At 39.4% G+C, this 25,835-nt stretch overlaps 1 protein-coding gene across 2 annotated transcripts; it reads right to left on the bottom strand.

Moving 5' to 3' along the window:
* Nucleotides 1-1,090: 1,090 nt before the first annotated feature.
* On the bottom strand, nt 1,091-24,333 carry LOC109175163 (dnaJ homolog subfamily C GRV2). 2 transcript variants are annotated; one of them, XM_019324419.1, is made up of 23 exons: nt 23,370-24,333; nt 22,379-22,612; nt 22,178-22,265; nt 21,852-22,060; nt 20,408-20,509; nt 20,263-20,325; nt 16,212-18,455; nt 15,055-15,417; nt 14,719-14,859; nt 14,137-14,529; nt 13,529-14,011; nt 6,783-7,006; nt 6,354-6,698; nt 5,318-5,612; nt 4,678-5,127; nt 4,249-4,594; nt 3,830-4,173; nt 3,282-3,749; nt 2,991-3,115; nt 2,439-2,562; nt 1,988-2,056; nt 1,511-1,766; nt 1,091-1,431 (listed from the first exon to the last, which is right to left on the bottom strand). In XM_019324419.1, the coding sequence occupies exons 1-22, from the start codon at nt 23,898-23,900 to the stop codon at nt 1,581-1,583; spliced, it is 7,827 nt and encodes a 2,608-aa protein (XP_019179964.1). In that variant the 5' UTR covers nt 23,901-24,333; the 3' UTR covers nt 1,091-1,431; nt 1,511-1,580. The 2 variants fall into 2 exon arrangements, with proteins under 2 accessions (XP_019179964.1, XP_019179971.1); XM_019324426.1 differs by having other exon boundaries at nt 1,091-1,412; nt 23,370-24,332.
* Between the last annotated feature and the right edge of the window lie 1,502 nt (nt 24,334-25,835).

The raw sequence follows: 25,835 nt of genomic DNA, 5'->3' as shown, positions 1-25,835 counted from the left end.
CAAAAGTAGTATTTATTTATACTATCGCTTTTAGACTAAGTACTGAGACTAGCGTTATTACAAAGTTACAAACATTTATTTTTGTGACAGTTATATAATCAATTTCTCATATATTATCTTACATTTATATACTTTAAATTACCGATTTAAATAAACAATTTCAACATTTATTTACCTATGCACGAACGTCTTCTATATAATATTGCATTGAGATACTTTGAAATACTTATTTTAAAATAATTATTAGGCATTATCTCATTCATGCAAAGCGCGTAGAAAAACCAGTATACTAATAAGAGCCAAAAGAATTAGGTCTATAATGGGTAGAAAAAATATCCGTCAAATTATTAAATCAAATGAATGGTTCAGATTATTCAGATTTTATTTTTTCCATTAGATTTCCAAATGTATCATAAATTATATGATTTCAATAAGAAAAGTCTTAAGTTCGAACCCCATCACAATCAAAGTTTCCTTAAAATTATATTCTCGGTTAACTTATTGATTTCAATAAGAAAGGTATTTTTTATTTTATTTTTTGAAAACCAACAAAAACGCCTTATTAAATTAAACGTTCAATACAATGCAAAATAATAGAATGCCAAATGAAAGGACCAAATTGAGAAAGATGAGTGGTAAACAACAAAAAATAATACATACATATGCATTTCTTTAATTTAGAATTATGTGTCTACAATGTCTTTATTCACAAAAAAAAAAAAAAAAAAAAAAAAAAAAAAAAAAAAAAAAAAAAGTATTTGACACCTCCAACAAATTTTCCCACTTCCTCTCCTCTTTGATTGGAGATGCCCTTATAAAAAGTGATTAGCTGTAGACTGTAGTCGAACTTTTTTGTCCGTGTTATTTAGCCAGTTGCAATGCATGATAAATTCCAGTGGATTATTGTAAATGTATTTGCCAAAAGAACCAGAAATGAAAAAAAAATAAAAAATCATGCATCAATAATAACAATTGCTAAAGTGGTGCACCATTATTAGTGAAAGTGCCACTAAAACGTGCTACAAAAGTGAAATTAGCATCTCAAGCGGTTCTTATGATTTATGAAGAATTGAAGAAAGAAATTAGATAACAGGAAGCAAGAACAGGCATATCTCAACCCAAAAAAAGGCTCCATTATTAGTAGAAAATTTGCAACTCAGCAGAAAACAATAACATCCATCCATCCACCCATCACTGCACATATTTCTTACTAGCATAGGCATGTGATTTACAGATCACAATTTCTCTTTACATCAAAAAAAAAAAAAAATAAAAAAAATTAAACAGGAAAGGTTGCACCAAACAACCCTTCAATTTGGTCTACTTCTGGAACGCGAAAGAGACACATTGAGAGACTGACTAGACTGTACAAAATTCTTCTATACAAACTGTGTTCATTTTTGAAGAGGATGCTGCAACAGGTAGGAGAAACTAAAACCTTTTCAGTGTAGTGTTGTTTTTGTGGGTGGAGATTTAGTGAATCGATCAAATCAAAACCAAGTAGTCGTACCTTTAATTTTCGAGCAAGCAATTGAGTGAGTGTTCGTTGATGACTCATTATATATGATGAAGTAACTGCTTCAATCCCCGTTTGATTCAGATGTAGCTATGGCAGGAGGTCTGGATTGAGCACTTGGGGAAGCAGTGAGTGCATATGTGAGCCCTGATGAGGAATTTTCAATAAGACCAGCAACTCCAGCAGCAGCAGATTGAGCATTTGAAGGAAGGAAAAGATCGTGTTTCTGATTTTTGTATGCACTCCACACCTAGCCATGAAAATTAGTTCAAATGATTGATTTATGAGCTGATTGAGACCATATGACAATCATTTTTATATTCCGCTCAGTTGACATTTATGAACACAAATTATAATTCATGTGAAACTCTCTAAACCTTTGAAAAGTGAAAACAAGCAACAAGCAGTCAAGATCTCGAGAAACTGAGAAATGTGGGAGAGAATAAAAACTAGCATGCTCGAATCACTTACATCAGAGGCATTTAGTATGTCCCGTACTTTCATACAATGTGCCCCTTCCGCTGCAAAGGCATGCAAAACCTGGATATACACAAAACAGCATAAACTTAACAGGCATGAGCTGCACTAGGAAATTGCTGTATACAAGATTAAAAGTGTAGTTGCAATGGAGTGAACAAAAATACGGATTGTATAAATAATTAAATATACTCAAAAGAAAAAGCAGTCACATATGGTCTCAGTACTACAAGCAAGTTAAAAATGTGGTCCATGAAAGAGAAAATGATCCATCTTCTACAAATAATATAAGACCCACTTATGGGACCAGAAATCAGAAACACAAAAATGCATGAATATCTTAAAGAAGAGATACCCATTTGTGAGGAAATAGTTATGGACATTTCTACTATACAAATGGACCATGAACCATACAGATGCAATCCTACAATCTAAATCTACGCACCTCAATTGCAAGTACTCGGCCGATGGATGCTTCAGACTCATTCCACTTCATCTGAGAGCATAGTCCATTTCTTCCCCCCGCTCTCCAATCCAGAAGAGCAAGAAGTATATCAACAAGACCAGCCCTAAAGGGATTGAATAGCTTATCAATAACCAAACAAGATGGAAGAGCAACATAACTTAACACTTTGAAGAATTGGCAATACAATTTGTATTTAAGTATTACGCTATCAGTGGTTACATGTGAATATAATCAGTGGTTACATGTGAAACATGTCCCCAATCCTAACTTGGTCAAGCATAAACCTATTGTAAACCTGATGTCAATCTACAAATTAAATAATTTACTTAACAGGAAATATGTCACTATATGCAATAATAGCATGAATATCAATTTTATGCTTGCCATACAGAGTTACCTGGCATTTCATACCCATTTCCAGAAGCAGCAAGTATAAGAAAAAACAAAGTAATGCACATGAAGATGAGATAGTTTAAGGCATACACATGAGAAATCTAGCTATCATTGAGAATCCATAGAGCATATACTCACTTGAGTCCTTGAGCAACCAAAGCATCCCTTGCTCGATTTCCTGCACTAACCACACGTTTTAGCGTTTCAAGGGCCAGAATGCTTCCACCTAGCCATCCAATGGCTTTCATCAAGAGAGGAACAACCTGATGAAGATAAAATTAAATTTCAAATTTCAAATTTCAAAAGCGACCTACCAAACGCACATTGTAAACATAAAATAAATAAATGGCAAAAGAATGCCCTAACCAGCTAAACTCAAATAAACCAAAATCACTGGATCTGTTTGGAGTTCTATATTAGTAAATATACCTGAGGTGTTCCTGCACTAGTTGCAGCCATAGCTTCGGCACATGTTGTACTAGCTGCAAGTTGATGCAAGACTCGTAAGCAACTAAGACGGACACGCTCTTGTGGAGTTGGTGATGGGAGCTTTGCAGAACCATCCTCTGGTTCACATGCTTCATTCGAATGATCAGCATCTTTCACCTCTTCAAATGCCATAGTTTCTCTTCTGCTTTCATATGCCACTGCAGACACAAGTTTGGGCACATATCCAAGATATCCGACATGATCTGCAAGAGCAGGGTGTACTCGTAATAAGGACACCAATGCTGCAGATAAAAGCAGAGGTAGTTCAGGGTCAACAGATTGGGCATCATAGTGTGTGGCAGCAATGGATGATAGATATTGATCTAGTAGTCCTTCCAAAAATCTCTTTGGATTTCTAAGAGGAAACTTTGGATCCTTTAGGAATAACCTAACATAGATTCCCCCAACCTGCAGTGCAAAGAGATTATAGTCAAAAACAGAAAAAACATTGCTCAACAATTCACAATAAGGCCTACACCAAACAACACCTGAGGTTCGTCTCTCATATCCTGATGGCCAGATGCCTGCTCAGGTACATCCCAATCAACAACACGACCTTTCATCTGTTCACGATGTAGGTCAGATGCCATGGTTGCAACTTGAGCAGACAATGAAGCAGCCATTGCTGGGGTCCACACAAGTTCTGGAGTCTCTGTTGTTTGATCAAGTGCACCCACAACAGCTTCACCAGGTCCATCCCTGATGACAGATACCAGGCCATCAGGCAGAAACCTAGCCAGCGTTATTGCCACTCTAGGACCATGCATTGGCTGCCCAACAAGCTTCCCCAGTAATGAGGCAGCTGCCGCTCTTTGCCGTAGAGGAACTTCTTCTGCAGAATATCATTTGACATTGTAAATACAGTGGGATTTTCAACATGGATGAGAAGCAAAAAACAACAACTTACTTTGCAAAGGAAGGAGTAGTTCTAGAATGTAGACCACTCCACCATGCTTGGCTGCTGACCATGCAAGCTCTGGCGTGCTTGCTAAGGCATAAAGAACATGGAGAGCTCCTTCACGGCAATTTGGTGAGGAGTGTAGCATTTGCAATAAAAGGAGAAGACTAGATTCATCAGCAACAATTGCCTTCAAGCAGGGAGCATGTGTCGTCAAGCGTGAAAGCACACTTAAACAAAGTTGAGGAATATTGGTTGCCGAAGCAATAGGAACAGAGAAGCACTCAAAAAGTGGTAATAACTTTTCATTTGCAGCAAAAACTGATGCCAAATCCGGTTTTCCAGTCAACAGATGCTGGGAAAAGGAAATAAAAATATTATAAATCCCAAATTAATATTAATATATCTTACCATAAAGCAAATAATTGAAACTTGTACCTGAAGGGCAACCAGAGCAAACTGAAGATTCTTAATTAATTCGAATTCCTCCTCTTTCATCACTTTCCCACCAGAGGGTGATGAAGGATTATTATCAGGCAAGTTCTGCTCATCAGATAATTCATTTGTTTCATCAATTTCAAACTCAGGTGTCTTAGGGGATGGGGAACTCAGTGGAACATTTGACCCTACAGCAACCTGGCTACTGACTAGACATGATATGAAATCAACAAGAGCAACAGAGAATGCCTCGGGTTCACTGACTTCATAATCTGGTTGATCATTATAGACTCTCAAGTACACATGTCCAACAAACAGTTCTTTTGACAGTATTTCATATGCAAAGGAATGTGAATCTTTCAAGTCATATGAACCATCAGGTCCCTGGCTTGCACGCTGCTGATCAACAAATTTTAATAGTTCTGCTCGCGTTGAAGAGTTCCATATGATCTACAATCAGGAATAAAAGGCACATCAGAAGTACAGTGTAACTAAATTAAGGATTAGGTTCCAAATGGAAATTTCATGCCACCTGAAGTCTCTCAGAGGCAATCTAAATGACATTAATTTAATGAAATTTATTGAATGGAGAAAATCCATTTTGGGCATTAAATACAGTCACGAGATCTATAGCAATTACCTCAGGGTTCTCCAAGTTCGTATTTAGTTTAGACAGTAAGTCTTTGGGTGATTGATCTTTCAACATACTTGCAAGTTTTGGTGTCAGCAGAGCTTTAAGGGCGTCAGCTGCAGCCTCATTATAGGGAGTCGGATTCTCTCCAGTAGCCAAACCACTAAGCCTTGATAATGCCTGAGCTGCCCGTTTAGCATGCAAATTCTTGGCAATCTGAACACTTTCACCAACACCATGGGCTTCTGACTTATCTGATTCCTCAGCAGTTGAATCATACTGAAGCAACAGCGGTAATAGATACCTAAAGCAAAGTTAACACCATAACATCAGTTCCGTATTCCATGACCATAGGGAAAATAATGCGTAACCCAGATAACATAACTACTGAGTGTTTGTCTGGCCTAGAGCTTATTGGAGCTTATCTACTCCAGAAAACATAAGCTATGCCAATACAAATGCTTTTATAGCCAAATGAGAGGCAAAAGGCCCTTTTCAAGCAGCTTCACAATTGAAGCTTTTCAGAAAAGCTCTTTTACAATAAGCTCCACCTGGGCCATACTGGCACCAATCAATACCCAAGTACATAACATATTTGACTACTGGTTACAAAATACAGAACAATAACAAATCATGATAGAATGGGTGCAACTAAACCTAAACCAGGTTCTATAAATCCTCAAAGTGCATGGCTGAGAAGCATAAGTGGTTTTACTCTTTTTAAAGGTCTTCTCGGTGCCAGTCACTGTAATATCAGGCTATAAATAAGAGTTCTTGGAATAATAGAGGCGCTTCTCAGGAAGAAAACTAAGTGAAAAGGTGTCAACTATGAGGACAAACAACTCAGGGAAAGGAAATATAAAGAAAGAAATGGTGATATAAGCGACTATTTTAGTTTTGTTGTATAGAACTCGAATCAGAAGTTTAGAAATCCACATAGAGCCTCTCAAGAGTCTTGAATGAAAAGAAAAAGACGGAAACATTCTACTTATTATCTTAATTAACACAGGCCACATAGGCTTGAAGATCTGAAAATTTATCTTACCACAAGACCCCAGCTTTAAGTAAGGCATCTTGAAAGACACAGTCCACCGAGACATGAGCAATGGTCTGAAGAGCAGCATCAACAGCAGCTGGAACGAGCTCAAGTTCAGTGCAATGTACAATGTCATCAACTAGTCCAGAATATTCAAGAATTTCAGCTCTGGCACTCTCGAAACGACTTAAAACTGAAAATGTTTGCATCACATTTGTAATGATGACAGTTGATGGTTCACTTGCAGGGGTAGATGGTTGAACTACACACATGCAACGGGAAAGAAGATTCGCAAGTAGTTTTATTCCACCATCTCTTACTAGCTCTTCACCATTCAGTGAAGAAGATGCACACCTAAATCAAAGTTCAAAATACTTATTTGTGAAACTTGAAGGAAAGCAGAGATGACACAAAGTCAATAGCTAGCATGGTACTTACGTCAGCCATATCAGTTCTGAGGCCGCAACAAGAAGCGGTGTTCGATCAGATGAAAGAAAATTGCTTTCATCATTATCTACTGTGATTGCATTTAATAGCATAGGGTACCCAGCATATTTAAATGGCTCCAATACATTCCCATAGCGTCTATATAAAATGCACTGTCCCTTCAGTAAAAGCAATAACCTCCAAGGTTGCGGGCCTTGCAGCCCTTGCATTGTAGCCTAGCAAAAGATGATCAACTCATAAGTTGGAGAGCGGAGACGAAAGGTATAAATTAGCCATCCATAACATGCAAATAGCAACATAAAAGGTCTGACCCAGTGAATAAAAAGACCTGAATTATGCAAGGGATATACACAAACTTTGTATTCAAAGAGTTGTTTCCAAGGCTCGAACTCAGGAGCTAGCAGTGAAAACCTAAGCCACACATCTTTAGAATACATATTCTAGAATGCCAAATAAACTTGATGAGCCAAATATGTTTTCAATATAACCAGAGGCAGTGCTGCAAGCTTTAGCTTAACTAAAGGAAATATATGAATTTTTAATTTGATTATTATATAAAATATGTTTCAAAGCATTTTGTAAGTTTGTCAAAAACACATAATCTAATAAATAGGTCAAAAGCACAAGCATCGAAGTGCATGAGCGGCAAGAGAAGTTACAATTCAAACAAAAACGCTATACAACTTGACCATAGAAACTACTGGTTAGGAGAAGAAAAAAAAAAAAAAAAGGATTAGTGCATTTTTTTGTCCCAAGTTGTGCACAATTAGTCATTTCAGTCCCTATTGGTCTACTTTTTAATTATAGTCCTTAGTTATGTCACAATATTGTGTTTTTAGCCCTCAATGTTGCTTTTTTGTCCTTTGCCTTTGTCTTCCATTTGCCTCCACCAAACAATCCCTAAACTGGTCAAGGTTGAGTACAATTTTGGAGAAGTTAAGCCCAAAGGCAAACAAAAAATGCGGAGACATTAGTGTGAAGAACAAAATAAACCAACATTGTAGGGGGACTATATTTACAAAAGTGGACATCCAAAAACTTAAACAACTAGTTGTGCATAACTCAAGGACCAAAAATGCAATTTCCCCCAATAAAAGAAAAGAAAAACGTGAGGTAGAAGAAATTTATTATAGTCTATATTTATTTGCTAAGTAATTTGGTCTGTCATAATACTCTATGGCCTATGAACTATTATGATTGTCTCATAATAGCTTTCTATAGTTTCCTCAAATTTTAGGTGTTTTCTTAGTATTTTGATATTCCTCTATTTTATTCCTCATAGAACTTCTATTTCATAAATAGTAACTACGCCATCATCAAATTTGAAATGTTTGAATACCAATGACTTCTCAAGATATGAAGTTTTCTGTGAATTTCTAGTAAAAAGAGATTTTATAGGCATACTTGGGTCAAATTGATAATTTCATCATTCACCAGATCCCAGTATTGTGATTTGAATTTTTAAATAATTTGCGTACCGATTCAATATATGGGTTATGTTGGACTTTTTATCAATCATTCTTCCAGGTTGAACCCCAACCCTAAGGCCCCCCCACACCCCGGCCCGACAGAGCATTTGGGAGGATGTAAATCATGGTGACTCAACTGAACATGAATCACAGAGGCTAGACCGATGCTCACTGCGCACAAGGAACCCCCCTCACTTTGAGAGGTTGCTCCCACACTGCCGCTGGTGAGACTTGTTAGATGAATAAGGGTTAGTTAGAGTTAGGTGGTTTTTCTCTTGTTTGAATTTCAAATCCTGTGGCTGGAGCTCTTCCAACCTTTGTATAAATAGGAGTTCTCTTGTACAGAAATATATGAGAGTATACACTGTTTCTTGTGTTTCAACACTTAACATGGTATCAGAGCTGAGTTAGTGAGAGTGAGTGCCTGGGCTAGGTCGAGGGAGGACGTGCGACGCTGCGCCAAGAAGTCCGGCCGCCGTCAGTGCAGCCACGCGCCCTCACGCGCCGCCGTCGCCGAGCAGCTCCGACGCCACGCGCCGGCGCGTGAGGCGGTTTCCGGCGACTTCGCCGGTCGATTTTTCCTGCTCCAGTCTCGCCTCGTCGTGCTGAGTTCTAGGAGGTGGGAGGTGTTGAAATCTGGAGGTGTTGAAGTCTGGTTGTGTCTTCGGGTACAGGCACTGTGAAGGTTGGGGCTGTTCTGCTTACTGCGTGAGGTTGGTACCATTAAGTTTTTTCTGTTTTCGTTGGTGTGCTGTTTAGGCCTTTGGTTGTGTTGGGTAAAGGGTTAGAATGGCACAAGAGAGGAATATCACTGTTATCTCCACACCGTCTAAATTAATTGATATAGTTTTGGCTCCGGATGGGTCTAATTTTCCTGAATGGAAGTTTTTGGTTAAAGTAAATTTAGATGGTATGGGGAAGGGTGATCATTTGGAAAAAGAGTGTCCTACAGGTGCTACAGCTGAGGACTGGAAAACCACTGATAAAGCATTAATGTCACGTGTAATTAATTGCATTGATAGGAGAATTATTTTATCTATGCAACACTGCCAAACGGTTAAAGAAGTATGGGATTTAGTGAACAAATGGTTTAGTGGAACTAGTAACTTGAGAAAGTTATACCAATTATCTCAGGAAGCATATCGGTCTAGTCAAAAGGGACGTGAACTTAGAGATTACTATTATGATTTTAAGAGTATTTCTGTTGCTTTGTGTGCTGCTATGCCTATAACAAATGATGTGGGTGAAATGACAAAACAACGTGACCGATTACTTGTGTTTAGTTGGATTGCTGGTCTGGATAAAGAATATGATGTTATTAGATCCCAACTGCTAGGAAATAAGGATTTAGAGTCTTTGGATCAAGTATTTTCTATGCTACAAAATGCATCAGGAAATAATGATTCAAACGAGCTCCAGGAGAGAAATGCCCTTATGTCACAGGGTAATATGGATTCAAATGCTCTGGTAGCCCAAGGGGGAAGTACCGGTGATAACTATGGCTATGGTTCTCGAGGAGGGGGTAATAACCGCTCCAGAGGGCGCGGGGGTTCCTGGAGAGGTCGTGGAGGACGTGGGAGGCCCACGAGTTTGTTTTAATTGTGGGGATCCCGGACACTTTCGAAATCAGTGTCCTAAGCCGCCGAGACAACAAATGGCTGCTAATACGGCTTCCACGTCAGAAGGTCATACAGTGGTGATGACGGATGAGGAGTTTGCTAGATTCAATCAGATGAAGCTTTCTTCTTCCTCGCAGTTTCCATCCAGTCAAGTGCCTACCTCCGCAACGTTTGTCCAAACAGGTAATTCAGTTGCGTGTGTTTCTTCTGCGCCTCGACAGTGGGTCATTGACTCAGGGGCTTCTGAGCATATGACAGGTAATTACAATGTTCTTTCTACATATTTGCCTGTCACTTCTAGTCATACCGTTACTCTAGCAGATGGGTCTATAGCCACTGTTTCGGGTAAAGGTAGTGCCGTTGCAACGTCCTCATTACCCCTTGCTTCTGTGTTATACCTCCCAAAATTTCCCTTCAACTTACTCTCGATTAGTCAAATAACTCGTAACCTGAAATGTTCTGTTACGTTTTTTCCTGGTTATTGTCTGTTCCAGGATCTTTTGACGAGGAGGATTATTGGTAAGGGGAAGGAGGTTGACGGTCTGTATGTCTTAGAGCAATCTACATCACTCGAGAACGTCTCTACTGGTTTGGTGAGCAACGTTTCCCCCTTTCAATTGCACTGTCGGTTTGGCCACCCGTCTTTACCAGCGCTCAAGAAGATGTGTCCTGGTTTAGAGGCTTTGACTATCTTGCAGTGCGAGTCGTGTGAGTTTGCAAAACACCATCGTGTTCCTTATGTTTCTCGGGTAAATAATAGAGTAGATTCTTTATTCGAGTTAGTTCATTCTGATGTTTGGGGTCCGTGTCGGGTTACGTCCAAACATGGTTTTCGGTATTTTGTAACTTTTGTTGATGACTTCTCTAGGTGTACTTGGTTGTATCTCATGAAGTCTAGGGGTGAATTGTTTGATGTTTTCCAAAGCTTCTGTGCTGAAGTGAAAACTCAGTTTAATAAGACTATACAATGTTTGAGAAGTGATAATGCTCGAGAGTATCTTCTTAAGTCCTTTTCTACCTTTATGAGTCAAAATGGTATCATACATCAAACTTCCTGTGTTTACACCCCCCAACAGAATGGTGTCGCGGAAAGAAAAAACCGCCACTTGTTAGAAGTTGCTCGTGCCCTTTTATTCCAAATGAAAGTGCCTAAAGTGTTTTGGACAGATGCTGTTCACACTGCTTGTTTCGTTATCAACAGGATGCCTTCCTCTGTACTCCGTGGTCAAAACCCATATTCAGTTGTGTATCCCTCCAAACCTTTGTTTGCCCTGTCCCCCAAGATTTTTGGTTGTACGTGCTTTGTACGGGATGTTCGTCCACTAAAGGGAAAACTTGATCCTAAATCTCTTAAGTGTATCTTCCTGGGGTATTCTCGAACTCAAAAAGGGTATAGGTGTTACTCTCCTGATTTGGGGAGATATCTGGTTTCGGCTGACGTCACGTTCTTTGAGGAAACTGTGTTCTCTGATAGCGTTCCCGGGGATAAGTCGTCGGGGATAGAAGGGGATTTTCTTACTTATACTATCACTATTCCTGTACCCACAGTGGGTCCTGATTCTGGTGTCGTACCTCCCGTTACGCAAGTGTATTCTAGGCGGCCCCGAGATGTAGTGGCGCCAACGGCGAATGCTCCTCCCTTACCACAACCTCCGTCAACTGATCTTCCAATTGCCGTTCGAAAAGGTAAACGTAGTTGCTGTCATCCGCTTTCTTCCTATGTTTTTTATGGTCGTCTGTCAGAGTCTTCTCGTACCTTTATATCCAAACTAGATTCTGTGTCTATCCCTAAAACGTTGTGTCAGGCTATGTCTCATGATGGGTGGAAATCTGCTATGGAGGAAGAAATGGCAGCCCTAGAAGAGAATCAGACTTGGGATCTTGTCCATCTCCCCGTCGGGAAGTCGGCAATTGGGTGTAAGTGGGTTTACGTTGTCAAGACGAACCCTGATGGTTCGGTTGCTCGGCTTAAAGCACGGTTGGTGGCGAAAGGGTATGCGCAGACTTATGGAGTTGATTATATGGAGACTTTTTCACCGGTTGCTAAGTTAACTTCTGTGCGGGTTTTCATTTCTCTAGCTGCTGTTAATGATTGGCCGTTACACCAGTTAGATGTCAAAAATGCCTTTTTACATGGTGATTTGGCAGAGGAAGTGTATATGGAGCAACCGCCTGGGTTTGTTGCTCAGGGGGAGAACGAGAAGGTTTGCAAGTTGAAGAAGTCTTTGTACGGGTTAAGACAGTCTCCCAGAGCGTGGTTTGGGAGGTTCAGTAGTGTTGTTATTGAGTTTGGCATGCAGCGTAGTGCCTATGATCATACTGTTTTTTATAAACATTCTAACCGTGGCAGCATTTTGTTAATTGTCTATGTGGATGATATAGTAATCACAGGTGGTGATGCAGCGGGAATTGATGCGCTCAAGTCTTTTCTTAAGAAGAAGTTTCATACGAAAGACCTGGGAGTGCTAAAGTACTTCCTTGGAATAGAGGTTGTCCGTTCTAAGAGAGGCATATTTCTTTCACAACGGAAATATGTGCTAGATTTACTTGAAGACTCTGGGCTCTTAGGCTCGAAGCCTTGCGAGACTCCTATGGACCAGAGTGTTAAGCTTGTAGCCGGTGAGGGGGAGCCTCTTGAAGATCCAGAGCGGTATAGGAGATTGGTGGGGAAATTGAATTACCTTACTATCACTCGCCCGGATATTGCCTTTCCGGTGAGTGTGGTGAGTCAGTTCATGGCAAATCCGGAGAAAATCCATTGGGAAGCTGCAGTTCGAGTTGTGAAGTATTTGAAGGGCGCTCCTGGGAAAGGAATTTTGTATGCCAATCATGGGCATGTGAGGGTTGAGGCCTTCTCTGACGCTGATTGGGCTGGGTCACCGAGTGACAGGAGGTCAACGACGGGGTATTGTGTGTTCCTTGGTGGCAACCTAGTGTCGTGGAAAAGTAAGAAGCAAAGTGTTGTGGCCCGCTCTAGTGCAGAATCTGAGTATAGAGCAATGGCTCATGTGGCGTGTGAGGTGACGTGGTTGTGTAATATCCTTGGTGAGACTGGTGTAGAAGTGAGTAAACCAGTTCCTTTATGGTGTGACAACAAAGCCGCTATACACATTTCGAGCAATCCTGTGTTTCATGAGCGCACGAAACATATTGAGGTAGATTGTCACTTTGTGCGGGACAAGATTCAACAAGGGCTACTTTCTGCTGTCCATGTCCGAACTGGTGATCAGCTAGCGGATGTGCTTACAAAAGGCCTCTGTAGAGCTAGGGTTGAGTATATTTGTAACAAGCTGGGCATGATTAACATCTATGCTCCAGCTTGAGGGGGAGTGTTAGATGAATAAGGGTTAGTTAGAGTTAGGTGGTTTTTCTCTTGTTTGAATTTCAAATCCTGTGGCTGGAGCTCTTCCAACCTTTGTATAAATAGGAGTTCTCTTGTACAGAAATATATGAGAGTATACACTGTTTCTTGTGTTTCAACACTTAACAAGACTCGATCCCTAGTCATTCTTCCAAAGTTTCACCTCTATGACCAGTTGAGCTACCCATGCGGGCCCCAGTATTCAACTTCCCTCCAGATTTAAAGTTCAGATTTTTAAAGTTGGCAAAAATAACTATTGGTTAGTGTAAACCATGAGAAAGTGCCAACCTGCAATCGCTCATAGGCTTTCTGCACAGCCAGAAACTTTTCCCTCCCTTCAGGATTTTTATCTGGATGATATTTCATTGCAAGTTTTCTGTATTGGCGCTTGAGCTTCTCTTCATCAATGTTCTCAATCTGTTTTGAGATATTAGGAATCTCATGTGATTGTTTCTTAGCAGCAGCATCTCGTGATACCTCATCTAAGGAAATCTCCAATATTTTACAAGCCTCTTCTTCAGAAAGATCCATGGGCCTACGCGTTAACTCTTCACGCCACATGACCAGCAACGACTGCAGAAATTCAACATGCTCAACAATAGGCCAATTAGGAAATCGAACTTCATCACATAAATTCCGAAGATAATAGCGGTGGCACCACATTTCATCTTTCAGTTCTGGGTACGTCACTGGTGGCATTGGAGCATATTCATATAGAGAATGACAATGTTGGGATAGTTTCTGGGGATAATCACCAAGGTGCTGCAGAACCTGAACAGAGTGACCGCAAACTTAGCTTAGCAGTGGCAAACTGGGGAACCATCATAAAGTAAAATGAGTGTTTGTCACAAAAGCAAGCATTTTCGCATCTTCTCCAATTAAGTATTTGAACCTACCTGACGGATAAGATTTTCAGCTCGCATTTTGTGTGTCCAGATGATCTCAGGAGTATCAGAATCAGAAACCATTGCTGCAGCAAATGCAGCTGGACCACTACGTTCCAATACATAAAGCAAGGATTCAGGTAAAAGTCCACCCAAAACACTGCGTTTTGCCAAAGGCAAAGAAGAGGACAGTGCTGCTTCTTCCCCACCATGAAAAGCTTGGTGAACGTGAGTCACTGAGAATAGATGAGCAATTGAAAGGAGATTGGATCCAGGATATGCTAGTGCAAAAAAGAAAGCTCCAGTACTGTACAGTTTTATCATTGCTTTTGGATTCCTAGTAACAACAGCCTTCAACAAAGCAGCAGCACTCTCTACAACACTTGGCTCACCAGAAAGCATGGCCTACAAATCACATTTGGAAATAAAATAAAATCAACATTCCTATATCAGTTTTTACCATTCAAGACAGCAATGGCCTCAAAACATGAGGAAGCAAACACAAACACACTTGTCAAAAATAGAGCTCAAAATGTAAATCGGCATCAGAAACAACTCCGATAAGAAAAAGATTGATGAGAAAATGAATAAAACCTGTGCAATATGGGGAAGACACCTTGGGCTTGATAAGATCCGCTTGACCCTGGGTGTTGGTGTGACTATCTCCCCAGCATCATCTATGTCTGAGTGTGAGGCCACCATGCTATGCAATATGGATAATGCTGCATCTCCAACCTGGAATGTCAAAAATTTCAGATTAAATTACTACTTGTACTAGATAAATATAATGTGTGTGTGTACAGATGTAAGTATGTCTATATGCAAGCATGTATGTACATAAATCACACCCACACATATCCAGAAGAAAAAATCTATAACATACAGCTCTCTACAATGAACAAGAGCAATATTATATCAATCATAGGTTACCTGTGTTGGAGTGAGAACAGGTACTCGGACAGCAAGTGCCCATCTAAGCTCTCGAATATCTCGCAGTCGCTTCCAATCAGTCATCCCAGAAGCCCAACACTTTGTGGTCCAATCTATTTCCTTCTTTGACCAGAATCTTCTAATAGCATCCTTCTCCACTGGTCCAACTTGTGCACCATCCTTGTTAACATACATCCATTCCTTCAATGGCTCCATAAAAGCAGTAGCAGCTATTAAGTTCGACTGCAAAGGTATAGCAGTTCTCTCTGAAGCTTCATGAACTACAGTTAGCAGATCAACAGCTAGTACACAACCACCAACCAATACACATGCCTCTATATTGGACAAAACGTTCATCAATACCTGCAAAAAGGAAAAGTATTTCATTCAGAAAAAGAAACAGCCCCAGGTCAAATTAAAGTTACCTAAGTCATTTCAGCATAGAGCAAATAAAAGCAATGCAATATATCAAAAATTGAAGGAAAAAGAAAGGTCCCAAATATAATTTCAAACTCTCAAATCTCACTCAACAAAATTAAGAGAAAGGTTTCATAACTCTTGGAGCTCATTTTTACCATGAGTAGACACAAAAACAACTATCATCCAGCATACAAAAGAACCCATGGAGACAAGAGAGTAGCACATTGTTTTTTAACTTTCCTTATTTTTTCTATTTTAAACAGAAGAGCATTGTCTGCAGTAAGTTCATTGTTTCACCACAAACACTTAATATAAACACTCAAATTATTTGGCTTTGCCTCTGGTAGTAGTAGGGACAACAATTACCACTACCAACCAGAATAGCAGAACAATGCAAGCAAGGATGGGAAGGCACATTGTTTAGAACTTTTTCATTTTTAATTTTCAACTTTTACAAAGAGAAGGATAGAGCAGATTTTTACCACAGCTTCTATGTTCTATAACTTTTTAATGGAGGCAACTCACAACTGCCTTTCAAGATTTAGAATAAGATTCCATCTTTCAGATGCTATACTTAATTAAAACCACCATGCTATAGATGCATCCTTAAAAATTCCAAAACTGACACATTTAGCAGGAAAAATGATCACGCATTCCATTTGCATATTCACATTAGCAAGCACAGTAGTATTTGAAGCAAAAAAATCAAGAGGGAGAATAAAGTAATTCGTATAAACCTTGAGGAGAAGAAGAAGACGGTGTCGCAGAGCTCTATCATCAGTCCTGTCCAAGAGCACTGTAATGTGTGCAGCACCTTCAAATGGACCTACAGTGCTGTAGTGCTGCTCATATACAATTGCCATTGCTCGGGCACAAAGCTCCCTAACTGAGGAGCCTCCCACTCCTCCAAAACCATCCAACCTTCCCATATCACACCAATTATCAGAGGCACCCATTTCATCTGGAATAGCCCCATCTACAGTAAGGCCTGTATCTGCATCACAAAGGAAGCGATGATACAGAGCTCTAAAAAAAGCAACTGGATCACGAAGGGGGAAATCTTCTGCTCTTCCACTACTACCACTCTCAAGCAACAGGCGAAGATAATACTGACCGACACAAACTTCTTTTGATAAGCTAGGATATCTAACAGAGAACTCAGTGTAGTTCCAGGAAATTTGAGGCACACCATCTTGGACTGTCATTGACTCTCGAGTTGCAGCACCAGGTACAATATCCTCTGTGCGTTCCTTCTCAACATCTAGATTATGAACCTCAGCCTGCAATGCTTCTCTTAATTCCTGCCGAGTGCGCTCATTCCAAATTAAATCTGCACGGTTGTGATCAAGGCTAAAGGCTCTCCAAAACTCAGGCCAATTCAATAATAACCTTCCACATCCCACCGTTGCATCTTCTACAACTACCTGAGCAGGAGCTGGAAGCCCTGCATTCTGAGAAACCATGCTTGCATCAGAACTAGCCACAATTGCAGAATTCGGTTCTACTGATTCATATGTACTTGTTGAAGGAGCATCACCAGAAGAAAGAACTGCAGACTGTTCATTTTGCAGGAGACCAATAGTGGATGCCTCAGTTCGGATGCTTTCACCTACATTACCTGCAGAAGAATGCATTGGCGGTATCTGCCCAGGAGTTGGTTCTACAGCAGCCTTTTGATAACCATCTTGACTTCTGAAAGGAACAGCACTAGTGTGCTGTGGTTGATTACCAACTCCATAGTTATTAACAGAAGGCAAAGGATGTCCATTAGATGTGATTCCCTTTCCAGGATGGATCCTCCTCTGCTGAAGAAGACGTCTCTGTCTCCTGCTCAGTAATGAGCCATCCTGATTAGATAAATCTTCCATTGAATTTGTAGCAGACCTTGTGTGTAAATACGCAACAAGGCCAGGAGGTAAAACTCTAGATAACAAATCAAGAGCAGGTTGATAAGAATCAGCCCAAAGAGCCACAAGTTGCCGACTGACTTCGCGCCGCTCACCAGCAGGAAGATAAAATGCATGCAACAAATGCCTCAGCAATGCACCATCTCGTAAAGCAGCATCACGCATAGATTCAGCTGCAACAGCATCTTCTTCAGCAATTGTACGCATAATGACAGCCACCGCTTCACGCACACTTTCTGCAGGATGTCCAAACAGAGCAAACAGGCGACGGCGTAACCCAGCTACTAGACGTAATAATTCCACAAACACCGTATATTGAGTTGTCTCGCCGTGTGGTTCACAAATCATTGCCTCAAGAACCTCTACTATAGACATTGACAATAATGGTGATACAGAAATAGGCTTTATCCTGTTCACAAGGATTATAAGATTACTTGGTTGAGCAAACAACACAGATTTGGTATGCATTACTGTTGCATGCCTTTCCCCTTTTGTGTCTGTTTGTACATTTGTTTCCCCAGGACCGCCACCAACAAGTATAGCAATTAACGCTGAAGTTTCACCAGCTACACCCTCAGAGCCATTTCTAAGGAGACCCATTATTCGTCCCACTGCAGCTGGAAAAGACATCACATGAGAAGCAGCACTCCTTGATCCAAGCAACCTGCGCAAACATGCAATGAAACCCATCACAGTAGCAGCTGCTTTAGGAGAAGGAGGTGGCAAAGGAGGTGACTCAGGTGGAAGATTTGGAGCAGCTGGAAGCATTGTGATCAAAGCCATTAATGTGACCTCAGGTACTTCAATATTATGTGGCACTCCACCATATGGAATGCATGCATTAAATTCTCTTATTCTACGCCACAATTTGGCTCTTGATCCAGGAATGGATCCTCCCTCAGCCACTGCATCTTTTGCAGCTGCTGCCAAATGTTTCAAATGCATGGTTGCAGTTTCCAGGTCAGCAACATAGCGATGTGTAGCAGGATATTGTAAGTGAACTCTGCCACAAGGTGGATCAATTCGATGACCAGGCATGGTTAGCCGTGGCAATACAGGTACTGCAGATTGGCCCTGCAGAGAGCAAATAATATGTGACTGAATAATGAATTTACAAATTACAAGGTACAAGAGTAACTAACCGGTTCAGAAAAAGTGATGGCAGGAACCAACAAGTGCGCAAACATGTGTGTCCAAGTAGAAATATAATATATATATATATATATATATATATATATATATATATATATATATATATATATATATATATATATATATATATGTTGAAAACTAAAGAGTTAGGTTTATCTATAGGGTTGTGTCTGTTTATGTATAGGTGTCAGTTATGAGTAGTTACTTACAGTTATGTATTTGTGCATATATATGTACTGTGTTTCTGTATTAGAAACAGAGAGAATACCAATATAATTTCAGTTTTATATTCATTTCCTAGTCTTGATTCTTCATATTGCTTCCGCCTAACTGGCGGGTGGTATTATTCTCCACCCGCCAGGCCATTCCATCTTCCAAATTCAACATGGTATCACAGCCACTTTCCTAGGGCATTTTCCGGCATAAACAGTAGCCCTGAGACTGCCTCTTGAATTCCGACGTATCTATGGTGGTTTGCTTCAAAATCTACAACCACAGTCACTCTCGGAATCGCGCCGGCGACCTTCCCTCACGCGCTGGCGCGTGAGCCCACCTCCGGCGTGATTTTCCGACGAAATTCTCCAGAAACCTCTGTCCGTACCTCGCAACCCCATCTGCGTAGATTTGGCTGTGGTGTATTTTTCCTTGTGATGTATTCTCCGGTGAAAATTCCAGATTGTTGTTTTGCCCTTGGACCTTTTAGTGAAAGTTTGAAGGCTTTTTGGGTTTGTTGCCAAACCTCTTTCCGGGGTGTTTTTGGTATAACCGTATTTGTTTCTTTATATTCGGTATACCATACTTAGTCCCTAGGGTTTTCATGTTTGGCACGTTGTTTATTTCCGGAAGCTTCTTTTGTTATTCACTTATCCTATAAGAGGTATAAACAACAATCATGTGGTTTTCTCGGTATTCATACAACAATCTATGGGCTCTACTACATCCCCTTTGCTGCTCATGATTTGGTTGTTCTGCCATTCTTGATGGAGATTGTTGATTGGCAAATCCTAGAATGCTTATGTTGCTGTGAGGGTGTTCGTGTTAATCTTCGCCCTTGGTGACTTCATTCCCAAGGTTGTTTGTGACAAGCTTCGCCCTGGTGCCTTCATTCCCAAGGGTTGTTTATAGCATTGTTCCTCCGAAGCCATCCAACATTGTTATTCTCTAGCTCCTTTTAATCTTCATTTGTAATGTAGAGTGTATGTTTTAATCCAAGCTTGGAACTTCTAGATGTTCTAGCTTGAGGGGGAGTGTTGAAAACTAAAGAGTTAGGTTTATCTATTGGGTTGTGTCTGTTTATGAATAGGTGTCAGTTATGGGTAGTTATGGGTAGTTACTTACAGTTATGTATTTGTGTATATATATGTACTGTGTTTCTGTATTAGAAACAGAGAGAATACCAATATAATTTCAGTTTTATATTCATTTCCTAGTCTTGATTCTTCATATTGCTTCCGCCTAACTGGCGGGTGGTATTATTCTCCACCCGCCAGGCCATTCCATCTTCCAAATTCAACAATATATATATATATATATATATATATATATATATATATATATATATATATATATATTGAGTACTACTGACTCTATTGCAATGTAGTATCTGTCTATGCATACTTTCTCAAGTAGAAATATATTTAAGAGAATGGAAACAAAAAAAGTTGGATCTTTATCCACCTTGCCAAAAAAAGAGACCAAGTAATAACCAAGAAGGAGCAGAGATACCTACTTCTGTTTGCAACACATCACGAACTGCTGCGAGTAAGCTATCACGAGATGTGCTAGCATAGATCTGAAACAGTAATGACAAAGTAAAAGTCAAAGTTAATATGTAAAAGAAAAATATTTATCTTTCAAAAGCCAAATGGGCATACATGAATAGGGCATCCATCATTGAATTCAATGGCAAACATCTGGGGCTCCTCCGCAAATCGAACAAGTGCACTAACAGCAGACAAAGGGCGAACAATTACAGCCTGCAAGCATTTAATAATTTTTTTTGTGTTATACATAAATGCCAAAAAAGACTTGTCAGCTATGCACCACTCATAACTATATTAATGCATTAATCAACGCAAACATCATAGTGAAATTCTAAGTCCATGGCCTATTCTGTAAATCCAGTAACACTTAGATGAATCTGTAGTACCTTAGTTTTATATTACGGAGTATATAAAACAAAACAAATTCTAGTCAGAAAACCTGCAACTTTTTCCTCCTTTTTCATTTTGCTTTTCAGGTCAGTGGATTCTAGGCCTTCCCATAGATCTTCTATGTCAGCACTCTACCTAAGCCAAATGCATGCAGATTTGCTGCATCTATCTTATAATATGTCGCCTTTAGCTCCCTTTCAGCGATAAAATTTCGACATTTAGTTAAGTCATACACATTACATCAAAACTATGAACAAAATTATTAATTTAAGAAGTCTGAGCAAAGTGGAAGACCAGACACAAACCATCTCATAAGGAACAAAAGGTAGAAATTCCTTTGCGAACTAAGATCAGAAAAACAGTGGTGGTCCTGCAGGAATACAAGCAGAACTGCCTTGCTTCCATATGTAACTTGAAGAGTAAAAATAGAAAGGGATAAGGGTCAAATAGACCCTTCAACTATAGGCCAAAGTGCAATTAACCCCCTAAACTAAGAAAAACTCCAACTAGACACTACATCTCTTCATTTCTATGCAATTTAACCAATAACTTCTTAAATTTATGCAATTAGTTCATTTTGCAGGTAAACTCATGTAATAAGAGGTAAAATTGATTTTTTTTTTTTAATATAACTTTTAAAAAAAACCACAGATTGCCGGCTTCTGGACGACGGGGAAGCCATCCTAGAGGTTTTTTTTTTTAATTTAATTACTTTATTACTTTATTTGAATTAAAAATATGTTTTTAATTTTAATTAATTTTTTAAATTTAAAAAAAAAAAATTACCAGTTACCTAGAGGTAACCCGTTAATTAACGTAATTGCATAAAAATGAGAAGTTTAAGTGTCTAATTGAAGCTTTTTTAGTTTAAGGAGCTAATTGCACTTTGGCCTATAGTTGAAGTGCCTATTTGACCCTTATCCCAAATAAAAATGAAGCATAGAATCATTATTGCATTAATGTCTAATTAGAGAATTAAGCAGAAGTTTTTGAAGCAAAAACCAATTGATCTTTCATAACTTGCCTTGATCTTGTTTGATATTCTAGTTTATCATGTACAATGAAATATGAATCAATGCATGCTTATCAAATAAATATAAACCATATTATATAGACTACATTTAAGCAGCATTATTTGAAACCAAAAAATAGGGCACCAGCTTACTTCATAGTTCTCAGGCCGCCTTTCAACAAGGGAGACCTTTGTGAGAACAAGTTGACGAGATACAGCATCACCATGTTCCCCAAGGCCTCCTTTAGGGCCAACCACCAAACTGGCCCCATGACTATTTTCAGTCCCATGAGCACTAGTGCGCAGCCTTATCACTGACCAAGCTCCAAGAGGAGTTTCTTCTGCTCCAACAGCCTCTTTTGCTGCATTTCACATGCATTGGAAGTGTAAACTATTGCATAAATAATCAGTTGAATGAAGAAAACTATAGGACAAAACTTGGAGGGAAAAGAAGTGTGGAAATCTCTCCAAAAACCTACCCCTTCTCTTTATATACTCTGATAGAGTTAGTGATTGAGAACTGTCCACAGATAATGAAATTCCAACCATAGACTTAGCAGATTTAGTCTGCACAATAAACACTTAAAACTTTGTGAATAGCACTTTAGACCAAATACAAGGTGTGGAATACTATGAAAAAAAGATAATGTAACTGCCATTGAACATAAGGTTTTGCATACAATATTTGCTGTTATAGCAGCATTTGAAGTCCCAGAAGCTGCCTGGAAAGCTTTAGATTTTCTTCCATACAATGGACAAAGAACAAAACCTCCAGGTTCAGCATTTTTCTTCCCAAAAACATCAGAGAGAAGAATGATCGCAGGAGAACCCATATCTCTAAAGTCCAGGCACCAGCGAAGATCTCCTGATTCTAATTCAGTAATTTCAACTCCTACATATGTAATTTTCAGTTTCTGCACAAAGCAAATTCATCATTAGACTACCTTATTCAACCAATAGAATGAAGGAATGAATGAGAGCAGGAGAACAATGCAAAGACAAGAATGCAGCAAAATGAAAATATTCTGCTGAGTGCTGAGGAAACTACAAAATAGTGGTTTAGTGACAGTTATGACCTTGAAGAAAAGGTCTGCAATGAGTTCCTTGAAGATTGAATAGCCCTGGAGTTTTCCCTATCTTTTTATCATTCTTTACCCCTAGTAAATAGCATTGAGAATGGGCAATCAAGTCAAAGGATTTTTTAGACTACCCCTTAGAAAGGGGTTCAACAATGCCAGATGATGCCTATAGACCAACAGAAATCCAAATGCCATACATCCCTCTAGAAAGATACAGCTATTGAGCCACTGTAACGCCCATTCTCTACACCAGCTAAACTATGTATTCTGGAACTCTGAATATAAGAAAACCAAATATAACTCCCTATCAAAGAATAGAAATGCATAATACTTCAGATAGAAAGTGTAACCACCTACATGTTATTTTCAACGAATTGGCATGTTTTGCATCTTATTTGTCAAAGAGAACTAAGAAATTTGATCTACTGCTTTAGCTGTTCCTTCTTTTATGACTATCACTTACTTCAAGACAATATTTGTCCTCTGTACACAGCAATATATAACGAATTTGTCCTTTTATGCATGTGTTTGGCTATGCTCTAGATTAAAACCATAAAAAAAAGATAAAGAGGCTAAAGAAAAGAAAACTTACATACGGAACCCACTGAGAAGTTCTTCGCCTTAAATGCAAAACAGGAAACTCTCCAATCGTACCAAGCCTATTCCATCTAATCCTATGCAGCTCAGTCAAAATGCTCGCCCTATACACGGACGAAAATTTGAAAGCCTTGAATTTCCCACGACCATCAGTCCTCGCACTTATATTGAACTCATTCGAATTATCATCCCTGCCAAGTATAGGCTGCGCGCCGTCAAAATCAGTCCCGACATCATAAGAATTCGTCACGGACAATGTCCCGGGATCCAGAGTAATAAGAGTGTAATTAGATATGCACAAGATCCTCTTGTATTTCCCGCGCCAGGAATGCTTAACCACCATATACCGGGCCAAGTACTCCTGCTCTTCCAAAGCATGATGAGGGACGGTGGACGGCGCCGGCAATTCAGACGGAGAAGAAGAAGAAGAAGTAGAAGAAGACGAAGAAGAAGAAGAAGAAGGCGGAGGAGGAGGCGGCTGATTCTGTTGGTCTGGGGCGGAGGTGTGGCGGTTGACGTGATCCATTTGGGGGAGGTATTGGAGCGAGTAAGGCTTAGGTGGACTAGGGCGGAGGAAAGACCATGGTCTTGGACCCGAACCACCGGCCAGCCCGGCCGAAGACGGTATAGGCCGAGACTGATTCGCACCCAGCGCTTCGAATTTTGTTCTGTTCCTCTACAAATTTTCTCAAACCCCTTCCTCCAATCAAAACCCTAAACTCTCATCGGCGATATTTCCCAAACTCATCTGGTACTGAAATTCCCCCGATCAAATGCTGCTATATACGATTATTATATGCGTATCTGTACAGTAGCGCGCGCAGAAAAAACAAAAACAGTAAATTACAGAGGAAGTGAGCTGGATCAACGAAGGGGGACCCCTGAGCTTATTGTGTCGATTTGATCAGAGTGAATGAGAGATTGAAGCAGAGAAAGAGTGAAAATGTGAAATGGGCTTTAGAACGAAGCTTTCCGCATTTACAGCTTTGATGCCCGAAACAGCAATTTTGGCATTGGCTTTAAACCACTTTATTTACTTATTCACCCCTTAACTCTCCACTTTTTCACTTTCAAGCTCTCTTCTCTTTATCTTTCTTTTTTTTTTTTCAAAATATTAATTATTTTCCACATATTACAATGTTAGGTGTTAGATATATACACTTTTTTTAATGTTATGTATGAATTTGCTCATATTAACGTTATATTTTATTAACTGTTCTCCAAAAATGTTAAATTTCTAACTCCAGGGCCTTCACATTTCGACTAGATAGAATATTTAGGAGGATATAAATCACAATAACGCAATGGCTCAGCAAACAAGGCCAAATGTCGGTGCGCACAAGGGAATTGTCCACTTTGGACATAATCCCTACACTACCTCGTCGAATTTCGAACATTGATCTCTTCTCTGAAATATTGTCTAGCTACTAAATCCGTGAACTAAGCACATGCAAACAGCGTTATTTTATTAACTCTCTCAGTGATGTCTATCTATCCACAAATAACTAATGAAGTAAGGGGTGTTTGGTAAATAATCAATTAACTAATTTTTAACTGATTTGTCTGACTTTACCTATATGAATTTGTCAATAAGCTAAAATTGATGTTTGATAAATAACTCATTGCATTAGTTGATTGGCACCCACCAGCTAAAATTTGAAACATGCATTCAAGTAGCATTTTGATATCAACTTATTGGGTTTTACTTTAAGATTAGTTTACTCGTGCAAAACATATTTTTACTCACATAGCGGACTCTTTCTGCTCTCACATAAGACTTGACGGTAATGATGTTACTGAAGAATGATTATGGAAAAAATATCAGTAAACAAGTAGTTGAATTGCTGAATTTGAGTACAAAGTTGAACATGTCTTCGGTCTATCATAGGGTATATTATTTTTTATACTAACATGTACAATGGCTCATTGCTTAGTGTAACGGACTCTCAATAATGGCAGAAACTACATTAAGTGTCTGATCCCATCATAATGGCAGTGTTGAAATAAATACCGTAGCCTCCTCTTAAGTATGTTGTGATCGTGTTAGGAATAAATTGTAATTAGATTTTGACTATGGGTTCATAGGCCCAGGTATCCACGCACCATACAAAACCAAAAAATAGTCAATAGCTACATCAAACTACAATCACAAATCTCAGGGCACTCCTTATCATTAAAACAAGGCAAAGGAATAGGGATTAAGTATAACTAGCAAACTAGAAGAAAAAGAGGTTCTACATCTATCAAATCCACCTCTAAGAGCGTTCTCAGCACACATCATATCAAACTTGAAAAGGGTTTTAAAACACAAGGAAAACAACCCGCTAGCATAAACATGCTAAGTATAAACCACTCAACCCTATAAAATAAGTGTGTGCGTGTGTGTGTGTGTGTGGAAAATAGATAGTTTAGTCATTGTCATTCTGCATATACCACATAGGACCTGTAACACCCCCGATTT

This window comes from Ipomoea nil, unplaced genomic scaffold, assembly GCF_001879475.1.
Source record: "Ipomoea nil cultivar Tokyo-kokei standard unplaced genomic scaffold, Asagao_1.1 scaffold0164, whole genome shotgun sequence".
NCBI classification, from domain to species: Eukaryota; Viridiplantae; Streptophyta; class Magnoliopsida; order Solanales; family Convolvulaceae; genus Ipomoea; species Ipomoea nil.
This window is presented reverse-complemented; position numbering and strand designations above follow the sequence as displayed.

What these genes read in the sequence shown, in the direction of transcription:
- LOC109175163 (XM_019324419.1), bottom strand. Translation starts at nt 23,900, where the DNA reads ATGGATCACGTCAACCGCCACACCTCCGCCCCAGACCAACAGAATCAG. An exon ending in ATGATGGATGCCCTATTCAT is followed by an intron (nt 20,326 to 20,407) that starts GTATGCCCATTT and finishes TTACTGTTTCAG; the next exon opens with ATCTATGCTAGCACATCTCG. An exon ending in ACTACTCCTTCCTTTGCAAA is followed by an intron (nt 4,174 to 4,248) that starts GTAAGTTGTTGT and finishes GATATTCTGCAG; the next exon opens with AAGAAGTTCCTCTACGGCAA.